This window comes from Phalacrocorax carbo, chromosome 19, assembly GCF_963921805.1.
Source record: "Phalacrocorax carbo chromosome 19, bPhaCar2.1, whole genome shotgun sequence".
Lineage (NCBI taxonomy): Eukaryota > Metazoa > Chordata > Aves > Suliformes > Phalacrocoracidae > Phalacrocorax > Phalacrocorax carbo.
This window is the reverse complement of record NC_087531.1, coordinates 2,432,215-2,451,562: the sequence shown is the minus strand read 5'-3', so window position 1 is coordinate 2,451,562 and position 19,348 is coordinate 2,432,215. Positions and strand designations below refer to the sequence as shown.

At 57.1% G+C, this 19,348-nt stretch overlaps 1 protein-coding gene across 6 annotated transcripts in view; it reads left to right on the top strand.

Annotated features, from left to right (window-relative positions):
- Window positions 1-19,228, top strand: part of MAST3 (microtubule associated serine/threonine kinase 3) — a 28,442-nt gene extending 9,214 nt beyond the window's left edge. For all 6 annotated transcript variants that reach the window (XM_064469255.1, XM_064469252.1, XM_064469251.1 and 3 more), the window contains 26 exons: window positions 3,100-3,188; window positions 3,438-3,510; window positions 3,687-3,707; window positions 4,804-4,882; window positions 5,442-5,599; window positions 7,284-7,359; window positions 9,501-9,710; window positions 9,790-9,891; window positions 10,447-10,579; window positions 11,087-11,154; window positions 11,548-11,633; window positions 11,750-11,958; window positions 12,295-12,433; window positions 12,661-12,793; window positions 12,904-13,069; window positions 13,347-13,448; window positions 13,727-13,849; window positions 14,183-14,292; window positions 14,410-14,555; window positions 14,718-14,950; window positions 15,062-15,262; window positions 15,346-15,572; window positions 15,689-15,811; window positions 15,965-16,101; window positions 16,304-16,485; window positions 16,590-19,228. In XM_064469255.1, the coding sequence (XP_064325325.1) occupies window positions 3,100-3,188; window positions 3,438-3,510; window positions 3,687-3,707; window positions 4,804-4,882; window positions 5,442-5,599; window positions 7,284-7,359; window positions 9,501-9,710; window positions 9,790-9,891; window positions 10,447-10,579; window positions 11,087-11,154; window positions 11,548-11,633; window positions 11,750-11,958; window positions 12,295-12,433; window positions 12,661-12,793; window positions 12,904-13,069; window positions 13,347-13,448; window positions 13,727-13,849; window positions 14,183-14,292; window positions 14,410-14,555; window positions 14,718-14,950; window positions 15,062-15,262; window positions 15,346-15,572; window positions 15,689-15,811; window positions 15,965-16,101; window positions 16,304-16,485; window positions 16,590-17,635 (4,372 nt within the window). In that variant the 3' untranslated portion in view covers window positions 17,636-19,228. The remainder of the gene's footprint in view (window positions 1-3,099; window positions 3,189-3,437; window positions 3,511-3,686; window positions 3,708-4,803; window positions 4,883-5,441; window positions 5,600-7,283; window positions 7,360-9,500; window positions 9,711-9,789; window positions 9,892-10,446; window positions 10,580-11,086; window positions 11,155-11,547; window positions 11,634-11,749; window positions 11,959-12,294; window positions 12,434-12,660; window positions 12,794-12,903; window positions 13,070-13,346; window positions 13,449-13,726; window positions 13,850-14,182; window positions 14,293-14,409; window positions 14,556-14,717; window positions 14,951-15,061; window positions 15,263-15,345; window positions 15,573-15,688; window positions 15,812-15,964; window positions 16,102-16,303; window positions 16,486-16,589) is intronic.
- The last annotated feature ends 120 nt before the right edge of the window (window positions 19,229-19,348 follow it).

Below are 19,348 nucleotides of genomic sequence, written 5' to 3'. Positions count from 1 at the left end.
GTTCAGGGTCATCAGAAAGCCATGGAGAAGAAATGTCATGGAGAAACTTGGGATGCAGCTACCTGGTTCAGCAGGTTTCAATGTTAAACACAAACTTATCCCACTGGAAAGCGATTTTTCCAGGACATGGTGATCCACAGCACTTCCCCAAATCTCCAGGCGCATGAATGCCGTGCGCCGGTTTGGGGGATATGGAGGCAAAATATTGTCCACAGCCACGTGAAGAAGGGAGCTGGGAGTGCCGACTCGTGCTCTTAATCACGCAGCCGGGAGCGGAGCCGCCTGCTTGTACTTTGAGACTGCGCCCGCTCCCTTATCGGCCTGACCCTGCCCTTGCAGCTGCGCTGCTCCCACCACCCTGCACTTGCTTTGCCCCAAACCGCCGGCTCTCTGCCTGGCAGTCCCCCGCCGGCGGTGCCCGGCACCGGGCTGGCGTCTGGTGGATGATGCTCTACCGTCCTGGGAAGTTTTAGGGGTCAGATCCTGCAGGAGAGGAGCGGGACGCTGCAGTCCCCATCCTCCACTCCGTGCATTTCCAGTAACGGCCCTGCCTACGGACGGGTGGTTTTAGTGTGACCGTCGGCATTGCACGGTGCTCACTCCTTGCCACCCAACGCCACTCGCCCAGATCCTGGCGGAGCCATTTGCCTGTTAGAGACATCGGTGCTGCACTGCGCAGCTGGATCCTGCCCTTCCCGCAGCTCCGGGGAGGCAGCCTGCAGGAAGCTGCCAGATTTTCCTCTGCCTCCTGCCTGTGGACGTCCCAGCCATGCCATGCCGAGGCTGGGTGCTGGTGCGGGTGTCAGCAGGCGGTGGGAGGTGCCAGTTCCTCCTTGCAGGCAGCCTCGGGATGGGTGACACATTATTTTGCTCCAGGCTTCGGGGTCACACCGGCTGTCACACACTTTCCGCATCCTTTGAAAAAAGTGCTGGACAGCAATGGCAACGTCGAGGCAGCCTCAGCATGAGCAGCACAGGAGATGCTGACAGCGATTTTCCACTCCATTTTTGGTACCCATGTGCAATTAGGTGATGGAGGCAGAGAGGGCAGCAGCCCTAGCTCCCGCTTTCAGGGCTCAGCAGCTCATCTCTACCCTGAGGCTTGTCTCTAGCCCGAGGTTTCCATGCTGTGAAGGATGGGAACCAGCTGTAGATGATGCATCAGGCAAAGGGGGGTTAAAGTGGCGCAAGATGGTTGCAGAGCTGAGGGTGGAGCGCACGGAAACAGGAAACATCGGCCTCCCTCTGTGTCACCATTACTGGAACTTGCTTCGTTAAAGGTTTGTTTTCAGTTCCAAAATGAAACCGAGCAGGCAGGAGCGAGCCCCTCATCCCCTGGGATGTCCCCCACCGCAAAACACAGGTGTACGTGCACCCCAGTCCCTGTGGCAGGACTGAATGGTGAAGCAACGCCAAAGCCGGCTGCTCTTTGCAGCCCTCCTGGTTAATAAACCTCTGCTTGTGCCTCTTTGGTGGCAGAGTAGCTTTGCTTGCAGTGCCTCGGTTTCCATCCGGCACACGGAGCCGGCGGTGGCAAGAGGCTGTGGTTTGCTCTTGCTTCGGGGCTGCTGGGCTGTGAGTGTGCAGCTGTAGGTGCTGCAGTTGGTGTTTAAGCAAGAAAAGCAAATGGAGGGGCCAGGCAGGGGCAGGAAGGTGGGGGGGGAGGGGGAAGGTTTCTGCCTCACCCCTCGGCATCACGACTCAGCTCAGGTGCTGAGCAGGAGGCTCCCAGCCTCCAAAGCTGCTGCAGCTCTGGGTGAGCTCAGGGCAGTCAGGGGGTGCATGTCTCAGGGACCCCTTGTACCGGGTGCAGGGAAGGTGCAGCTGACAGAGGAGGGGTTTGGGGGGGGGGGCCCTAAAGAGCCTCCCTGATCGCTGGCTTGGCCGAGACCTTCAGTCTCGAGCAGAAGAGTTGGGGCTCCTGGTTTTAGGGTGAGGGCAGGAGGCGGCCCACGGCAGGGGAGATGCCAGCGGGAGGTGACAGGGTGCCAGGCATTGCAAGCACAGCTCTGAGCACGTGTTGCCGGCGTTGGCTCTGCATCGATGCCGTGTACATGTCTGGAGGGACGGCGTGTTGCGAAACGCTGCCCTTTGCACCCCGGATACCGCACTTGCCGTTCGCTTCTGGTTTTGGGTTTCGCCTTGGGTTCATCCTCTTTATTTTACGGGTATATCTGGCCACGGCATGATGTTAAACAACGTCCTTCAATTAGTGGCATCTGTGCGGGTTCCTGTCTCTAGCCTGGTGAGGAAATTCAGCGTCGCCTTTGCAGAATTTGCAGCCTGAGGAAGCACAGACAGAGGAAAGGGGAGGTCGTCTTCGCGCTTGCACGTCAGGTTCTGCACCGCACTGTGGATATCTGCAGTTTCCTCTCTGCAAAGTGAAAGAAAACTTAAATGAGCCCATTGTATTTTAAATGGGGTTGAAATGGGCTGCACAGGGCGGGAGTGGGGCTGCAGCATCCCTGTGGGCAGGTGGGCTTTTCAAGACTGGGCCATGCTTACAAGGCAGCCTTGGGCTCGGCCTTGGAGAAGGGCTGAAAGGAAAGGAAAAAGGGAATTCCTGCAAGAAGGACTGAAGTCTTGTGAGTTGGGAGGGTGGGAAGGGAGATGGCGATACAGAGACCCGGCGCTTGCGGACTTGGCCTTTCGGTTGTTCCAGAGGAGCTGCGATGTGGGGGACCACCAAGCATAGGGAGGTTTATAGGAACTGGGAGCATTTTCCTTGCAATGGAACAGGTCGGGTTGTGGTCGCTTGGTATTTCCATCGCTTCCTCTTTTTACATCCCTTTTTCTATTCCCACCCTCGGCCCGTTGCCCAAGGGGCTGCCTGCTTCTGCCCTCCCCAGCGAGCCAAAACCAGAAGTGGGACCTTGACGAGATGGTTTGTCATTAAAAATAACCCCGTTGGCCCTTCTCCAGCAGCAGTGAACCAGGGACGGATCTTCCCTGCTGCAGGAGATCTGTAATCGATGGGGTGACGGCAGCCGTGTCCCCTGGCACAGGGGACCACATACAAGTGGACCAGTACGTGCCCGAGTCTGTCCAGCCCTGCCTGTCTTTTGCTTCCCCAAATTATTCCCTCTTTTTCTTCTCTAGTTGCCGAAGCAGCAATAGGAAGAGCTTAGTGGTGGGCACCCCCTCTCCGACCCTCTCGCGGCCTCTCTCCCCTCTCTCCGTGCCGACAGGTAAGGGGTGTCCCAGGGGATGCGTTGAGCGTTTCTCAGAATTACCCAAATATTTTGGAGGGTAACTTATGCTACTGCAGCACCTTGTTAGCAGCAGTGGGCCGGCTCCTGGCCACGGGTGCCTTTTCCAGGAGGGAATAGCTTGGGAAGTGATTTAGCCCCTCTTTCCCCTGAAGGAGCAGCCTGCAGCACCCCAGGCATTGCGCCAGGGTGGGTATTGGGGTGACTTTTCCCCCTTTCTCCCTGCAGCTGGGAGCAGCCCCTTGGACAGCCCACGCAACTTCTCCGCCAGCACCTCCATCAACTTCCCCTTCGCTCGCAGGTGAGCTCCTGGCCCCCCTCCCACACCATTAATATTGAGTAACAATTATAATTCACCAGCTCGGACTGTTCTGTTGATCTCAAGTGGTTTGTTCTGGCTTTCTTTGCTTTTTTTCTCCCTGATTTTTGGTCTGGTGTTGTTTGCTCTGCTGTGACCGGTGCCTCCCACTATCCCAGCCATGCTCCTCGGACTGACAGGCGAGTACCGGGCACGGGCTGGGGCTGCATTCTGGGGAGACGTCTGCTCCACATCAGCACGGCCCTTCTTTGTGTGCATCCCTGGGCAGGAGATTTTGCTCTGGCACAGGGCTCCCTACAGCTCCGGGAGCAGAAATATCCCTGTTCCCATCACACTATCCCCAGCCATGAGCTCAGCCCCAGCTCAGACCCGCTCCGGGTGCTCCCAATGGATGCTCAGCAGATGTCCGGGGACGGATGCTTGGCCAGGTCCCCATGGAGGCAGATCTTGCTGCATCCCCTCCCCAGCCCGCGCTGCTCAAGATGCAGACGCCAAAATGCTGTTTAAATCATTAATTAATTGCACACGTGGGGATGGATGGCTGATTTTTAACCCATTATTCATCACATGGAAAAAAGCTGGAGGCTCACAGATGACTTTCACACTTGGGACAGAGTGAAAAGCCAAATTGCAGGGCCGGGGGGGTTTGCGAGCCTGCCGGCGGTGAGGGCACACGGTGGTGCCGGTGCCAGATCCGGCACCCTGCCAGCTCCCGCCGTCCTTGGCCCCGCACAGGAAACGGCGGCGGAGGTGAAGGGCCTCATCTTGACCTGGATGTTGCCCCATCCATTAGAAACATCTCCAAGAGGAAACATTCGCCTACGTATGAGCGGTTGCCTTCCTGTTTATAACCAGGCTCTGCTCCGCGGCGCCTGTTGTCTCAGGACGGGTCTTTAGGAATCCCAGTTTCTTATAGAACAAAGTCCCAGAAGGCTGAATTTTGCTCTAATTAAAAATCAGATTCTCACGGGTTTGGGGTTTTCTTTTCCATCTGAAATGAATTCGCCACCCAGCCAAGCCCCAGCGCTGCTCATTCGCAGGGACCCTGCTCACTGTCCCCATGGACACCTGCATGCCAGGGTTGCAGAACAGCCCCCCTCACCTGCAAACCCCTCTCATTTCACCCAGTTTCAGTCCGTTCTGACAAGAGGTTTCAGGGCTTTGTTATTCGAGCCAAACCTGCATCCTCTTCCCCATCCTTATCGCTCTGACATCATTTATTTGCATTTAGATGGTTTTTTTTCCCGTATGTGATTGGCATGTTTGCACTCGCAGGGCTGATGGCAGAAGGTGGTCACTGGCTTCGCTACCCTCCTCTGGCTATGGGACCAACACCCCCAGCTCCACTGTATCGGTAATGTTTGTTTTCTCATGGCAGCAGGCGAGAAGAACCCAAAACTGCTTGATATCTAGTGAAATGCCCTCCAAGCCCCGCAGCGTCAGTTCCTCTGTTCCTAAAGAACCGTGTGTTTTAGCTGCATCGTACTTTCCAAATGTGGTTTTAAGAAAGCCATCGAGCTCAGCTAACAGCTTGTAGCAACCCTGGGCGTTACAGCATCCCTGCGTGTCAGGGGTCGAGTGTGCACAGGGTGCATCCCGACTGTGCAGGGGAATGGCCGGGCAGGAGCTGCCCGGGATGCTGTGGGTACAAGGGATGGGCTCAGCGGAGCTGGGTTAAGTGGGAGAACAGCAGGGAGGGCGGTTTGGAGTGGGAGTGGGCAGTGCAGACCTCACTGGGCTGGCCTTGCCATCCATATTTCATGTTACCGAGCACAGAGCATGCTGCCCATCAGTGTTTCCAGCCTCCTAAGAGGCTCTGAGGAACATTTTCCTCGTGGGCTTGCTGGTTTCCACCCCACTGCCAGGAAGCATGGATCCATCTCCTGATCCCCTGCATCTCTCTCTCTTTCCAGTCGTCTTCATCCTCCCAGGAGCGCCTGCACCAGCTGCCGTACCAGCCCACCCCTGACGAGCTGCATTTCCTTTCTAAGCATTTCCGCAGTACGGAGAGCGTCATGGGCGAGGAGGGGCGGCACTCGCCCTGCCTGCGCCCACGATCCAGGAGCCTCAGGTACGGCGCCCGCTGCGGGGAGCAGCCCCGGTGCTGCCGGGACGATGCACCCTGTGCCGGCGCATACAGCGCATCCTCTGCCCTCTCGTGAGCTGTTCCTGGGATGTCCTGGTCCTGCTAAGCCCGTCCCAAGGTGTTGACCCTGATATGGGTTTTGCCCTTGCAGGGGAGTGGAGCGGCTACGGCTTGAGGTGGTCGATGACCCATCCCTGGAAATATTCAAGGTCCAGTTGGACGGGGCTCTGAGCAACCTGATCTAGTGGAAGATGTCCCTGCTCACTGAAGGGGGGTTGGACTAGATGGGCTCTAAAGGTCCCTTCCAACCCAAACCATTCCATGAGTCTATGATTCTATGATCCTAAGCTCCATGATTTTGGGCGTTAGGGTCTGGTTCTCAGCACCTTCCTGGCTGTTGGGATGTGGCATTGCTCTGCTGGCAACAGATGACACCTGAGAGTCAGGTTTCCTGGGGCTGAAGCTGGAGAAAGTGGGATTCGTTCCAAAATAGTTGGTTTGCAGCTTCTTGCTCAATTGTCTCAAAGGTTTTGGTGAACAGAAACGCAAGCGGTGGCTGTCCTTGCAGGGCACGGCTGGGAGGCCGCTGGCCTGACGTGCCGTTAAAAGGTTAAAAATCCCATTTCTGGGCTTGGATTGGGAAACGTCACCTGTGTTTGCTGGGGCTGAGCATCAGACTCTGCAAAAAACAAGGAGCACAGGTGGACAGGCATTTACAGGCTGGAGAGAGGAAAATTTGGAGAGAGCATCGAGCCAGTGGCCTTAGCATTATGTGAGCTGACCCTACAGACCTGCCAAGTTCCGCGTTGCTGCTCCAAGACCACGTCCCACACAAGGAGCCGGACATGTTTCCTCTTGTCCAGCACCAGGAGCTTGTGCTTCTAACAGGGGATGTTTCAGTTAAATCCTCTTTTCCCACTGAAAAAGCTCATTGCACCGGAGGCAGAGCCATAGCCCTGTGTGTGGCCGGCTGAAATTTCATTAAAATCAGATTAATTATCTGGCAGGGTTTTGTAGGTGGCGAGGTTTTCACCGAGGAGGTGCCAGCTCTGCAGTCGGCACGGCAAAGGCAAAGGCTGAGCTGGGGCTGGGCTGGGGCTGGCTGTGAGCAGTTTGGGTCTGGTTTTAATCACCGCGTTTATTATATAGCAGTTAATGAGTTGCTGGTTGCTCCTGGGACTTGCTTTGCATAAAGGGATCACCAGGCAGGGGCCTGAGAGAGACAGCCTCGGGTGAGGGTAAGAGAGAAGCCTTGTTTGATGAAGGTCCCTGCATCCACCACGGGGTTTGGTGGGGTTTTTTGCTGGTGAGCTGCAAAAGGGAAACGATGGCGAGAAATTGTGAGATCCAGAGGAAGGAAAGGATGAGCTTGCTCTTCAAAGCCAAGTGACTGATGCAGCAGCCCTTCAGCTCTGGATTTTCAAGTGACTTGAGTTTGGAGATGTGAGTCTGCAGGAGGCTAATGTTCCCTGGACCAGGGCCCTCCAGATCCATGCATGGTCAGAGTGGTGCTGCTGGAAGTGCTGGCCCAAGGCTGATGGCTCCACTCAGGTTAACTTGGGATCAGGAGTCAGGAGGAGGAAACAAATTTCTCTCCAGGGGTAGTAGCTATTTGCATAGATGTAAATGACTTGGACCTCATAACGCAACTGGTTTCTTCCTTCCACAGCCCTGGACGGACGAGTGGAACGTTTGATAACGAGGTTGTGATGATGAACCATGTCTACAAGGAGCGGTTCCCCAAGGTAACTGCTGGCATGGGGGAGGGTGAGCACGTTAGTGTCTCCGCGGCATCCTGACAGCATCTTCTCCAGAACAACCTCTTCTCCGTGCTGGAATATAGAATGCATGGGTAGATATACCAGGGGATGTTGGAGGACACTGGAAATGTGGCCATGAACTGGGGAGCCAGGTCTGCATCATCACACATGCAGGCAGAGGTCTCTGGAGACTTTGGTGGAGCTTTTGCAGCCTGATGGAAGCTGGCTGTCAGGTCGGGCCAGGATGTGCATGTGGATATTGGTGCTGTGGGAGGTGGTAGCATGGGATCTGGGCTGGCCAAACCCAGCGCAGGAGGTGGTAGCATGGGATCTGGGCTGGCCAAACCCAGCGCAGGAGGTGACAGCATGGGATCTGGGCTGGCCAAACCCAGCGCAGGAGGTGGTAGCATGAGATCTGGGCTGGCCAAACCCAATGCAGGAGGTGACAGCATGGGATCTGGGCTGGCCAAACCCAATGCAGGAGGTGACAGAATGGGATCTGGGCTGGCCAAACCCAATGCAGGAGGTGACAGCATGGGATCTGGGCTGGCCAAACCCAATGCAGGAGGTGGTAGCATGAGATCTGGGCTGGCCAAACCCAATGCAGGAGGTGACAGAATGGGATCTGGGCTGGCCAAACCCAATGCAGGAGGTGACAGCATGGGATCTGGGCTGGCCAAACCCAATGCAGGAGGTGGTAGCATGGGATCTGGGCTGGCCAAACCCAACGCAGGAGGTGACAGAATGGGATCTGGGCTGGCCAAACCCAATGCAGGAGGTGGTAGCATGGGATCTGGGCTGGCCAAACCCAACGCAGGAGGTGGTAGCATGGGATCTGGGCTGGCCAAACCCAACGCAGGAGGTGGTAGCATGAGATCTGGGCTGGCCAAACCCAATGCAGGAGGTGGTAGCATGGGATCTGGGCTGGCCAAACCCAATGCAGGAGGTGACAGCATGGGATCTGGGCTGGCCAAACCCAATGCAGGAGGTGACAGCATGGGATCTGGGCTGGCCAAACCCAGCGCAGGAGGTGGTAGCATGGGATCTGGGCTGGCCAAACCCAATGCAGGAGGTGGAAGCATGGGATCTGGGCTGGCCAAACCCAATGCAGGAGGTGACAGCATGAGATCTGGGCTGGCCAAACCCAATGCAGGAGGTGACAGCATGAGATCTGGGCTGGCCAAACCCAATGCAGGAGGTGGTAGCATGAGATCTGGGCTGGCCAAACCCAATGCAGGAGGTGACAGCATGGGATCTGGGCTGGCCAAACCCAATGCAGGAGGTGACAGCATGGGATCTGGGCTGGCCAAACCCAGCGCAGGAGGTGGTAGCATGAGATCTGGGCTGGCCAAACCCAGCGCAGGAGGTGGTAGCATGGGATCTGGGCTGGCCAAACCCAATGCAGGAGGTGACAGCATGGGATCTGGGCTGGCCAAACCCAATGCAGGAGGTGACAGCATGAGATCTGGGCTGGCCAAACCCAATGCAGGAGGTGGTAGCATGAGATCTGGGCTGGCCAAACCCAATGCAGGAGGTGACAGCATGAGATCTGGGCTGGCCAAACCCAGCGCAGGAGGTGGTAGCATGGGATCTGGGCTGGCCAAACCCAGCGCAGGAGGTGGTAGCATGAGATCTGGGCTGGCCAAACCCAATGCAGGAGGTGACAGAATGGGATCTGGGCTGGCCAAACCCAATGCAGGAGGTGACAGCATGGGATCTGGGCTGGCCAAACCCAATGCAGGAGGTGGTAGCATGGGATCTGGGCTGGCCAAACCCAGCGCAGGAGGTGGTAGCATGAGATCTGGGCTGGCCAAACCCAGCGCAGGAGGTGGTAGCATGGGATCTGGGCTGGCCAAACCCAGCGCAGGAGGTGACAGCATGGGATCTGGGCTGGCCAAACCCAATGCAGGAGGTGACAGCATGGGATCTGGGCTGGCCAAACCCAGCGCAGGAGGTGGTAGCATGAGATCTGGGCTGGCCAAACCCAATGCAGGAGGTGACAGCATGGGATCTGGGCTGGCCAAACCCAGCGCAGGAGGTGGTAGCATGGGATCTGGGCTGGCCAAACCCAGCGCTTGGTATGGGGGCACGTGTTTCTAGGCATCACCATCCATTCTGCCTTGCAGGCCACGGCCCAAATGGAAGAGCGTCTGCAGGACACCATCACAAACTTCTCTCCAAGCAGCACTCTGCCACTGGCAGACGGGGTGCTGGGCTTCATCCACCACCAGATCATTGAGTTGGCCCGCGACTGCCTGGCAAAGTCCCAGGGAGCTCTTATCACCTCCCGCTACTTCATGGAGCTGCAGGAGAAACTTGAGAAGATGCTCCGAGATGTGAGTATGAGGCACTTCCCTGCCCACTCATCTCCTGAGGCCACCGATAGATGCCTGGCTTCTGTCTTCCCTCCGGCAGGCTCAGGAGCGTTCGGAGAGTGAGGAGGTAAAGTTCATCGACCAACTGGTGAGGAAGCTGCTGATCATTATCTCCCGTCCTGCTCGCCTTCTGGAGTGCCTGGTAAGACATGGCAGCTCCTGATGTGCCTTCCTTCATGGTCTGCACCTGCCCAGAGAGGAGGCTTTGCCTCTCCAGGTGGACAAAGACCATGAAAGATAAGGCATCTTCTCAGCACCTTGCCTGGTCCACCATAGGAACTGCTGCTCCTCACCATCCTGGCCAGGCTTTACCAAGGAGCTAAGACCATTCCCAGCATTAAAGCCAATTCTTGGAGGGGAGAAGCTGTTTTTTCCTAGCAGAGTAGGGAGATGTGAACTTCTTGGCAAGCTTTCTCATCAATTTTCAGGGTTTTTTTAGCTGGTGCACTGAATTTCTAAAGCACTCACCTTTGTGCTGTGGTTCCTGCAGCTGGAAGAAGGAGCTTATGGGGCTTCATTTTTTTATCATCAACCCTTTACATTGGGAATGATGGTAGGAACAGAGCAGAGCATTTAGCTTTCTTCTGCAAGCATTCAGAGCCCGCCCTCAATTACAGATATCACCTGCAAGGCTTAGAGGAAAGGTTTAACTTTGCGAAGTCTTGCTCCTCAACTGTTCTTGATTTTCCCCATCCAGGAGTTTGACCCAGAGGAGTTTTACCACCTTCTGGAAGCTGCAGAAGGACATGCCAAAGTTGGCCAGGGAATAAAGACCGATATTCCCCGATACATCATCAGCCAGCTGGGGCTTGTCAAGGACCCACTGGAAGGTAGGGAACCGCTTGGGTTGGTGTCCCCGAGGTCTGCAGCGGGATGTGGACTCCCAGTTTGGCCACTGGCAAGCGTGAACAAGCACTGGGAGGTGACAGGGACACCGCAGGGCTGAGCTGGTGTCATGGGGTGGGTCACAGCAGGATGAGGACAGTGTCCAGGTCTCCCAGCCAGCCCCACATCACTCGTTATTGCTCCCAACACGTTCAGCAAAGCAGATTAAGCTCAAGAACGCTTAATCCATAGGAAGCCATGGCCTTGGGGGGGAAGCATAATCCCTGAAGAACCCAGGAATGACTATGGGAAAAAGAGAATTATGTAAATGTTTAACCTTGTGTTGAACCTCTTTACGCCATGACCTGAATTTCTCTGCGCAATAGCCCAAGCAAATCGTGTGGCTAAATCCGCGCGGGATCTCCCAAGTTTGGAGGGAAAGTGGTTGGTGGGGGGTTATTTTCGTGGGGGTTGAGCATGAAGAAGGTAAAACCCATCCCTGTCTTCTGCAGAAATGGTCCAGCTGGATCACTTTGATAGCGGGAACACCATCACGCCGGAGAACGATGACACCTGTGAGGTGAGTGTGGTCCTACCTGCATGTCTCACCTGCTGCCTCCAGCTTCGCCCTGCCTCACCCCACACCAGGCTCCTTGCAGCAGCTCCTCTGCTATCTTAGACTGGGAGGTGTTAATTTGGGTCGTCCCCAAGGGTGACTGCTGTATTCAGGTGTAATATCTCACAGTCCCTTAACTGGCTTCTTCACTGGACAGAGCTCAGAGTGGGCACTTGATCTGCAGAGCATCTTGGTCTTCTGGTTTGGGGATTGTGGCTGGAGAGGGCTCAGGGAGGGATGTCCTATGGCAGCAAGGAGCACTCGGAGGTGATACATGGTGGTGCTCGGTGAATTCCTGCCTGCACTCAGAGCACCGGCACGCCAGGAAACATTGGAAACCTTCCGTGTCTTCTTCAGAGCCAGCCTTCAGCCACCGCTCCCCGGAGGAAGCCCTGCGAAGGGGACTTTGAGACCATCAAGCTGATCAGCAATGGGGCTTACGGGTAAGTTGGGAAGTTCCTAACGCTTGTCCTCCCTGTCCAAGCACCACCATGCTGTGTAGTCAGTCCTGGTGGTTGGAGGACATGTTTTGAGGTCCAACCATTTCACTCTCTCTTAGGGCCGTGTACCTGGTGAGGCACAGGGAGACGCGGCAGCGCTTCGCCTTGAAGAAAATCAACAAGCAGAACCTCATCCTGAGGAACCAGATCCAGCAGGTGTTTGTGGAGAGGGACATCCTCACCTTCGCGGAGAACCCCTTCGTGGTCAGCATGTTCTGCTCTTTCGAGACGAAGCGACACCTCTGCATGGTGATGGAGTATGTGGAAGGTGAGAACAGGATTCAAGGCTGGGGGGAGGGGGCAATACCGATGTCTGAGCACTGAGGACACCACCTGGACGTGTCCTGCCCTGCTTTGCTCCAGGGAATGGAGGGAAACATGAGGAGATGCTTTGGTGATCCTGAATCTCACCTTGATGAAGGTGGTGGTCATGCTCACCTAGAAGAGCATTTGTGCCCCATGCCCAGGGATCAGCTCTGCTCCGAGGAGGGATGGGAGGGTCTGGCTGGGACGCTGCTTGGCAGGGGAGGCAGCGTAGGCCTGCCCGATGACCTCGCTGCCTTCTCTGAGCCCCCCATGCTCAGGAGGACCCATGTCCCCACAGGGGGGGATTGTGCCACGTTGCTGAAGAACATGGGCCCACTGCCTGTAGACATGGCGAAGATGTACTTCGCCGAGACCGTTCTCGCACTCGAGTATCTCCACAACTACGGCATCGTCCACCGGGACCTCAAACCCGACAAGTGAGGACGTGGGTCAGGTCTGAAAAAGGATGGGGTTGGGTTTGGGTGGGGGTGGGAGAGACTGATCCAAGCGAGGATAAGGCAGAATGAGGTCATGTGTTCCAGCGCCCAAAGATCTGGTTCTGTGCCATTGCACCAGGACCAGAGGTCTTGGGGTCCAGCTGGTCCAGCCCAGATCTCCCCAGAAGCAAATGGCATCATCACGGGGCATCTGTCTTCTCTTGCAGTTTGCTCATCACCTCCATGGGCCACATAAAGCTGACAGACTTCGGTCTGTCAAAGATCGGCTTGATGAACATGACCACGAACCTCTACGAAGGGCATATGGAGAAGGACACTCGGGAGTTCATGGACAAGCAGGTATGAGGTCCTGCTCTGTTTGGCCAATCTGCCATCACCAAGGACCAGGATAGGCTCAGGACTTGTTGCAAAGGTCATTGCAGAGGCGTCAGCCGCTGCTTTGCACGCAGGTGTGTGGCACTCCAGAGTACATCGCCCCAGAAGTCATCCTCATACAGGGCTACGGGAAGCCCGTTGACTGGTGGGCCATGGGCATCATCCTCTACGAGTTCCTCGTGGGCTGCGTCCCCTTCTTCGGAGACACCCCTGAGGAGCTCTTCGGGCAGGTCATCAGTGGTGAGTGTTGGTGGCAACTTTGCTCCTCGGTTCGCTCTTCCCAGCAGTCATGGCTTATCATTAACACGCAGAGAGCTTCATTCCTTCATTTCATACTCTGCTGAATGGCAAGGAGGCTCCTCAAGCTTTGATTTCCCAGTTTGGAAGGATGCTTTCATCTGCTGCAGCTCCTGGGGGACTTTCCTCTTCCCCAGAAGTGACTTCTCCTGTGACCTCGCGTCGTCACAGCCCCCGTCATGTCCGGCCACTCCAAACTCCTTCTCCTTTTTCCTTGCAGATGAAATTATGTGGCCAGAAGGGGACGAAGCTCTTCCTGCGGATGCCCAGGACCTGATCACACGGTTGCTGAGACAGTGTCCCCTTGAGCGCTTGGGCACCGGTATGTGTGGCGGCCCCAACACAGTGCTGGGGGGGCGACCTGGCACCCTAATTCACGCCAAGCCATTTTCTGAAACCAAAGCGTGTCCTGCTGTGTTGAGGATGCTCGGAGGAGGTCCCCTTCTCCGGGTTCGCCCCAGGAAGGCAGCACAGGGATCTGATCCATCCTATTTTAAGCCATTTGCTCTGCATGGAGGAGAGACCGTGCCATTTGGGATGGAGGCAGGAGCATCCCCAATCCTGCCCTGTCCCCCTGACACAGGTTTCTCTGCCTGGCAGGGGGAGCGCATGAGGTGAAGCACCATTCCTTCTTCCTCCACCTGGACTGGAACGGGCTGCTGCGGCAGAAGGCCGAGTTCATCCCCCAGCTGGAGTCAGAGGACGACACCAGCTACTTCGACAGTGAGGCCAAATCCATCCCCTTTTCCCCTGCCTCTGCCAATCCATTATCCCAGCTGCAGGTCGGATGCTCCTGCGGGAGATGAAAATCTCCTGCATGAAATCGGTCACTTTACAACCAAAGTCGTGAAACAGATGCAATCCTGTTTCCAGGCTGCTCAGCCTTACCAAAACCCCTACTTTCTCACCCCAAAACATCCCTGGGATTTGGAAACGGGTTGTCAGCCACAATACAGCTCCCGTGGCTGCAGGTCCCACCGGAGCCACGCGGGCAGGCAGGATGCAGTGTGTTGCAGGCAGCGCGACAGCCCTGCCTGCTCTGGCTCTTGCTTTCAGCTCGCTCCGAGAGGTACCGCCACTTGGATTCGGAGGATGAAGAAACCAACGATGAGGAATCGTCCGTGGAGATCGGGCAGTTCTCCTCCTGCTCCCATCGCTTCAGCAAGGTGCTCCAATCCCTCTTCCAGTATCCAAAATGATGGGCACCACAGCCGGCACGGTTGTGCCGGAGCACCTGGATTCCCGAATTTCTGCTCCTCGCTGACCGCTCATCTCCTCCTCAGGTGTACAGCAGCTCCGAATTCCTGGCGGCTCACTCCAACCTCAGCCTCTCGTCCTCTGATCGGAGTCAAGGCGAGGACAAAGAGGAGCGATGGGACAGGCACTCGGGAGATGAGGACAGGGGCCGGCTGGCGGGCGCAGAGCCTCGGTGCGTGGTGAGATGGGGGATGCGACGCTAATGGGGGTTTGTGCTGGCACCGAGGGTTTGCAGAGGCATTGGTGGGGTGTGTCCTGGGGTCCTGCAGCGACTCAATGCTGTCCCCTTCACCCATCTTTGGTTGTCCTGAGCCCTCCTGCTCTCCCTGCGCAGGCTCCGCTCCTGGACGTCCTGCAGCTCCACGCCATACACCTCCCGGCACGAGCGAAGCCGCAGCCCTGCCGCGCTGCCCAGCACCTACAGCCTGGACACCATGCCCAAGTTTGCCTTCTCCTCAGAGGATGAAAGCCCTTGTGTGCCCTCCTCCAAGCCAGAGAGACCCAAGTTTGTGCTGGGAGACCCCGATGCGGGGACCAGTGGTGCAGCAAAGCCGACGGCGTTATCCGGTGCGTAGGCTGCAGGCGCCAGTGCGGGATGCTCTGGGGGCAGCCGGGGTCCCGCACGGTGCGGGGTGGTTTCTCCATGTCCCCAAACTCTCCCCCTTCCCCTCTGCACAGCTGATCTCGTCAGCCTGAATCGCATCCGCCTCCGGAGCAACAGCACCGGCACTAAAAACTCGACTCCCCGGGGCTTGGAGCCAGGCGGGAGCCGACGGCTGAACAGCCAGAAGGACATGCCGGATGGGCAGAGAGCCACACGGGGTGGCCGTGTCCCCAAATCCGCCTCAGTGTCAGCCCTGTCCCTCATCATCACATCAGGTCTGTGTGCTGCGTGGTTTATCCTGCCGGATGGCGGCTGCCACGTGATTTTCCTGGGCTAAGCTGGCTTCTCCCGCTTGCAGACGACTTCAGCGGCGGCGCACTGATGAGCCCCATCTCCCCCCACTCCCTCTCATCCAACCCGTCTTCCCGTGACTCCTCCCCGAGCCGAGACTCATCCCTCACCATCACCAGCCTGCGGCCCCCCATCATCATCCACAGCTCGGGCAAGAAGTACGGCTTCACCCTGCGAGCCATCCGCGTCTACATGGGGGACAGCGATGTCTATACTGTCCACCATATGGTCTGGGTATGTGGCCTGGGCTCCACGTGGGGAGGGACCGGCAGTGCCAGACACCACGTTTCCCGATGGGAAAACCCTGGGAGGAAATTTAGGCTTGCATCTGCTTGGTCTTTTGATTGCAGAGTGTGGAAGAGGGGAGCCCTGCGCAGGAAGCGGGGCTGAGAGCGGGCGATCTCATCACACATGTGAACGGCGAGTCAGTGCTGGGTTTAGTTCACCGGGACGTCGTGGAGCTGCTGCTGAAGGTAAGTGACTGGCATCACGCTGCTTGCCCGGCTGGGCCCCAGCACCGGTGCATGGGTCCTGCGGCTCCCCGGCATCGCCTCCACCAACAGCTGAGGCGGGAGCTGGTTCAGAGCCGGTGCGTGGACTGCAGCAACTCATTTTCTGCTCCCCAGAGCGGGAATAAAGTGGCCCTGCGGACCACTGCCCTGGAGAACACCTCCATTAAAATCGGCCCCGCTCGGAAAAACAGTTCCAAGACGAGAATGGCACGGAGGAATAAAAAGAGCAGGAAAAGGGACAGCCAGGACAGGTGGGTAGAACTCGGGGGGGGGGATAAAATGGCATTTGTCTCGGCGTGTGCCATACCAGGGGGGGATGCTCCAGCTCTGCCATACTGGCGATCCAGCAGGGTCCAGTCCTGCCAACGCCAGCTTGGCAGACTCGGGGCCATCAGCTTTAAGGAGAAGACGAGGCTCTTCCTGGCTCCACCACCTTTGTCCCCCTCCCCGCAGGAGAAAAACCCTTTTCAAAAAGATCTCCAAGCAGTCGTCAGTCCTGCATACCAGCCGCAGCTTCTCCTCCGGGCTCCATCACTCGTTGTCCTCCAGCGAGAGCCTCCCGGAGTCCCCCACGCACAGCCTGTCCCCGGGGCCCCCGACGCCCTGCCGCAGCCCTGCTCCCGACCTGCCCCCAGGTACCCCAACCTGCGGCGGGGGGCTGGATAATAGCTCCGGGCATGGCGGGGATGCCATGTGTCCCTCCATCCCTCGCGGTGACCTGTTTCTCTTTGTGCGGCAGATGCTGTGTCCCCGCAGAGCACCTCTCCCTCTTCCAGCACCCCAACGTCACCCGCCGGCCACGTGCGCCCCAGCTCCCTGCACGGGCTGGCACCCAAACTGGGTGGGCAACGCTACAAAGTGGGACGTCGCAAATCTACCAGCAGCATCCCCCCCTCACCCCTCGCCTGCACCCCTTCCTCTGCTCAGCGCCCACCTTCTCCCCAACGCTCCCCATCTCCGCTCCCAGGGTACCCCAAAACCCCCCATTCCTTCCAGGGCAAGACCCTATCCCCCCCTACCATCGTCCGGCAGAGCTCACGACCCCGCAGCGCCGACTGTCCCCGCTCCCCGCTCCTCAAACGTGTTCAGTCGGCCGAGAAGATCGTCACCATCCTGGCAGAGAAGAAAACCAGTGGCGGCCGCAAGCTGGGGCTGGAGATGCCTGCGATGGATGGTGAGGCCGTCGGGGATGGCGAAGCACCAGTCTACCCCGGGGAGCATGGTTATCACCCCACTGGCTGCCGGCTGGGGGACAGGCACGACCGGGACCAGGAGATGGTGGTCATGCGGCGCTTGAACCTCTCTGAGCGTCGGGACTCCTTCAAGAAGCAAGAAGCAGTTCAAGAAGTGAGTTTCGATGAGCCAGAGCCAGCGCCGGCAAACGAAGACGGCAGCAAAAGCGAAGCCAGGCAGGGCGCAGCTCTCTGGTGCGGCAGCACGGCTGGCACAGAGCCAAAGCCGAAGCCCAGCCCGGTCCCGCAAATTGCGGTGCAGGGCTCCGAGAGCGATGAGCAGGAGCCAGCGGCGGCCGAGTGGGAATGCCAGGGCTCCTACCCCATCAGCAACACCGAGCGGCCGGATGGCGGCGTCTCCTCGCTGCACTGGGATGGATGCAAGCATCAGGACCGTGGCTCCCGGCAGCACCGGAACTGCGGGGAGAGAGCAACTGGTCACCGGCAACTACCGCGGGTGCCGCCGGCACTGCCGGCACGGGGCCAGGAGCCAGCGGGGGCTCAGCTCCCAGCACCCCGGGGCAGCACGTGGAGTGGGGCCAAGCACGCCTGAGCCCCACGCTGCACTTGGGGATGGTTCTGGCTCCCCGTGGCATCCCACCACCTCCCTGAAAAAACCCATCCTGCGTGGCGTATCCATGAGATAAACATCCCCGGAGCCGTTCTGGACATGGGCGCTGGCTGGGCTGGCTGCGCCCCGGCACTTCGCCTCCCCTGAAGGCCTTTTGTACTCCCCGAAAGATGCTCATATTTTTATAGAGATGTGGGAGCTTTTCCGGCGGCAGTGTTTGCCCAGCAGCGCCCCAATCTTTGTGTATAGGAGGGACTTGATGCAAATATTCGTTAATTAATTTATTACTTTTATAAGCTAAATGGGCGGTGCAGGACCGTCGCAGGGTCCGACACGGCCCTGGGGGGTCCCAGGATTTTCTGTGCGACTCCCAGCTCCCAGCTGGATGACACGATGTTTTCTAACCTTGCAAAGACCCACTTGCTTTTTCCTCACTTTTAAACTTCAGTTTTAGCTGGAAACACCCCAAATCTCCTAAGAAATCCCTGTCAGGGGGGTAATTGTAATATTAAAAAAAAAAAAAACCAAAACCCCAAACCCACATCAACATCTCCCATATGCTGGCGGTCCGAGCTGGGATGCACGTGGGTGATTTTATGTGCATATGGTTCATCATATAACGATGCGTATCGTTCATTTTATAAGCGTATAGTGGATGTAAAGGTTTTAATTTTTTTATTTGGAGCCTTTTGGAGCCACTCGGCCCCATTGGCCCTTCCACGTGGGAAAAGCAGAGACCTCCCCATGGGGTCAGCAATCAGATGGGAATACTAACGGGATTTTTAGGGTCAGTTTTTGCTCTTTGCATTTATTCTACCACCACATCCCACGGTGTTCATTGGTCGGTACATGCAGACGTCTGTAAAAAGCCAGTATCCCTAGAAGCGCCTGTGCTGCTGCTTCATTCGTAATTTGGAAATTTCACCCCCCTGTCGCTTTTAATCTAACAAACTATGGCTCAACATGTCATTTCCCCCCCATTTCTACTGTTTTCTATGATATAAATGTTTCCATTTGATAATGCATGTACTGGCTTTTCCACCCGCCGCGGTTTGCCGCCCCGGTGCTTTGAGCACCGTGCCAGCGATGGGGGGCCCGTCACTGGTGTGATGAACCCCCTGCCGTCAGGCATCGCTGTGCCCACCGGTGAGTGCGTCTCCTACCCCGAAGCAGCCGGTGGATTCTTTTTTGGCTGCGTGTTGGATTATTTTGTGCACGTGCGGTTTGTGCCAGGCTCCGTATCCTGCTTCTCCCCCCGTTAAACCAGTAACGTTTAACCCCCCCAAAATGAGCAGCCGGAGCTGCTCGGCGTTTCCTTTGCTTCTTCCTCCGCCGTCTGTATTAAGGTCTCAGGAAGGCAGCGGGGTTTGGGGGAGACACCAGGCACCCCGTGCCCACCAGCACCGTGGGAATTGGGGTTCAGCCACACACCGGTGACACAGATATGGCGGGAAAAGGATTTTTTAATGGGAAATGTCTTAAAAGCCAAGGGGACCGTGTCTTCCTGCTCAGCGGCTGGCTCTGTTCTTGCCTTTGGGAAGTTTTATGTTGTATTAAAATTGTTCCTTGCAATGACCTGCGGTGTGGTGTCTGCAGCCAGGGTGGGCTGGGCTCAGCACTGCTTGCATGGGAGCAGCGCCTGCTGCATGGGGTGATGGTGAGGGGTGAAGAGGGGCTGGTGGGTGCCGGAGCTGC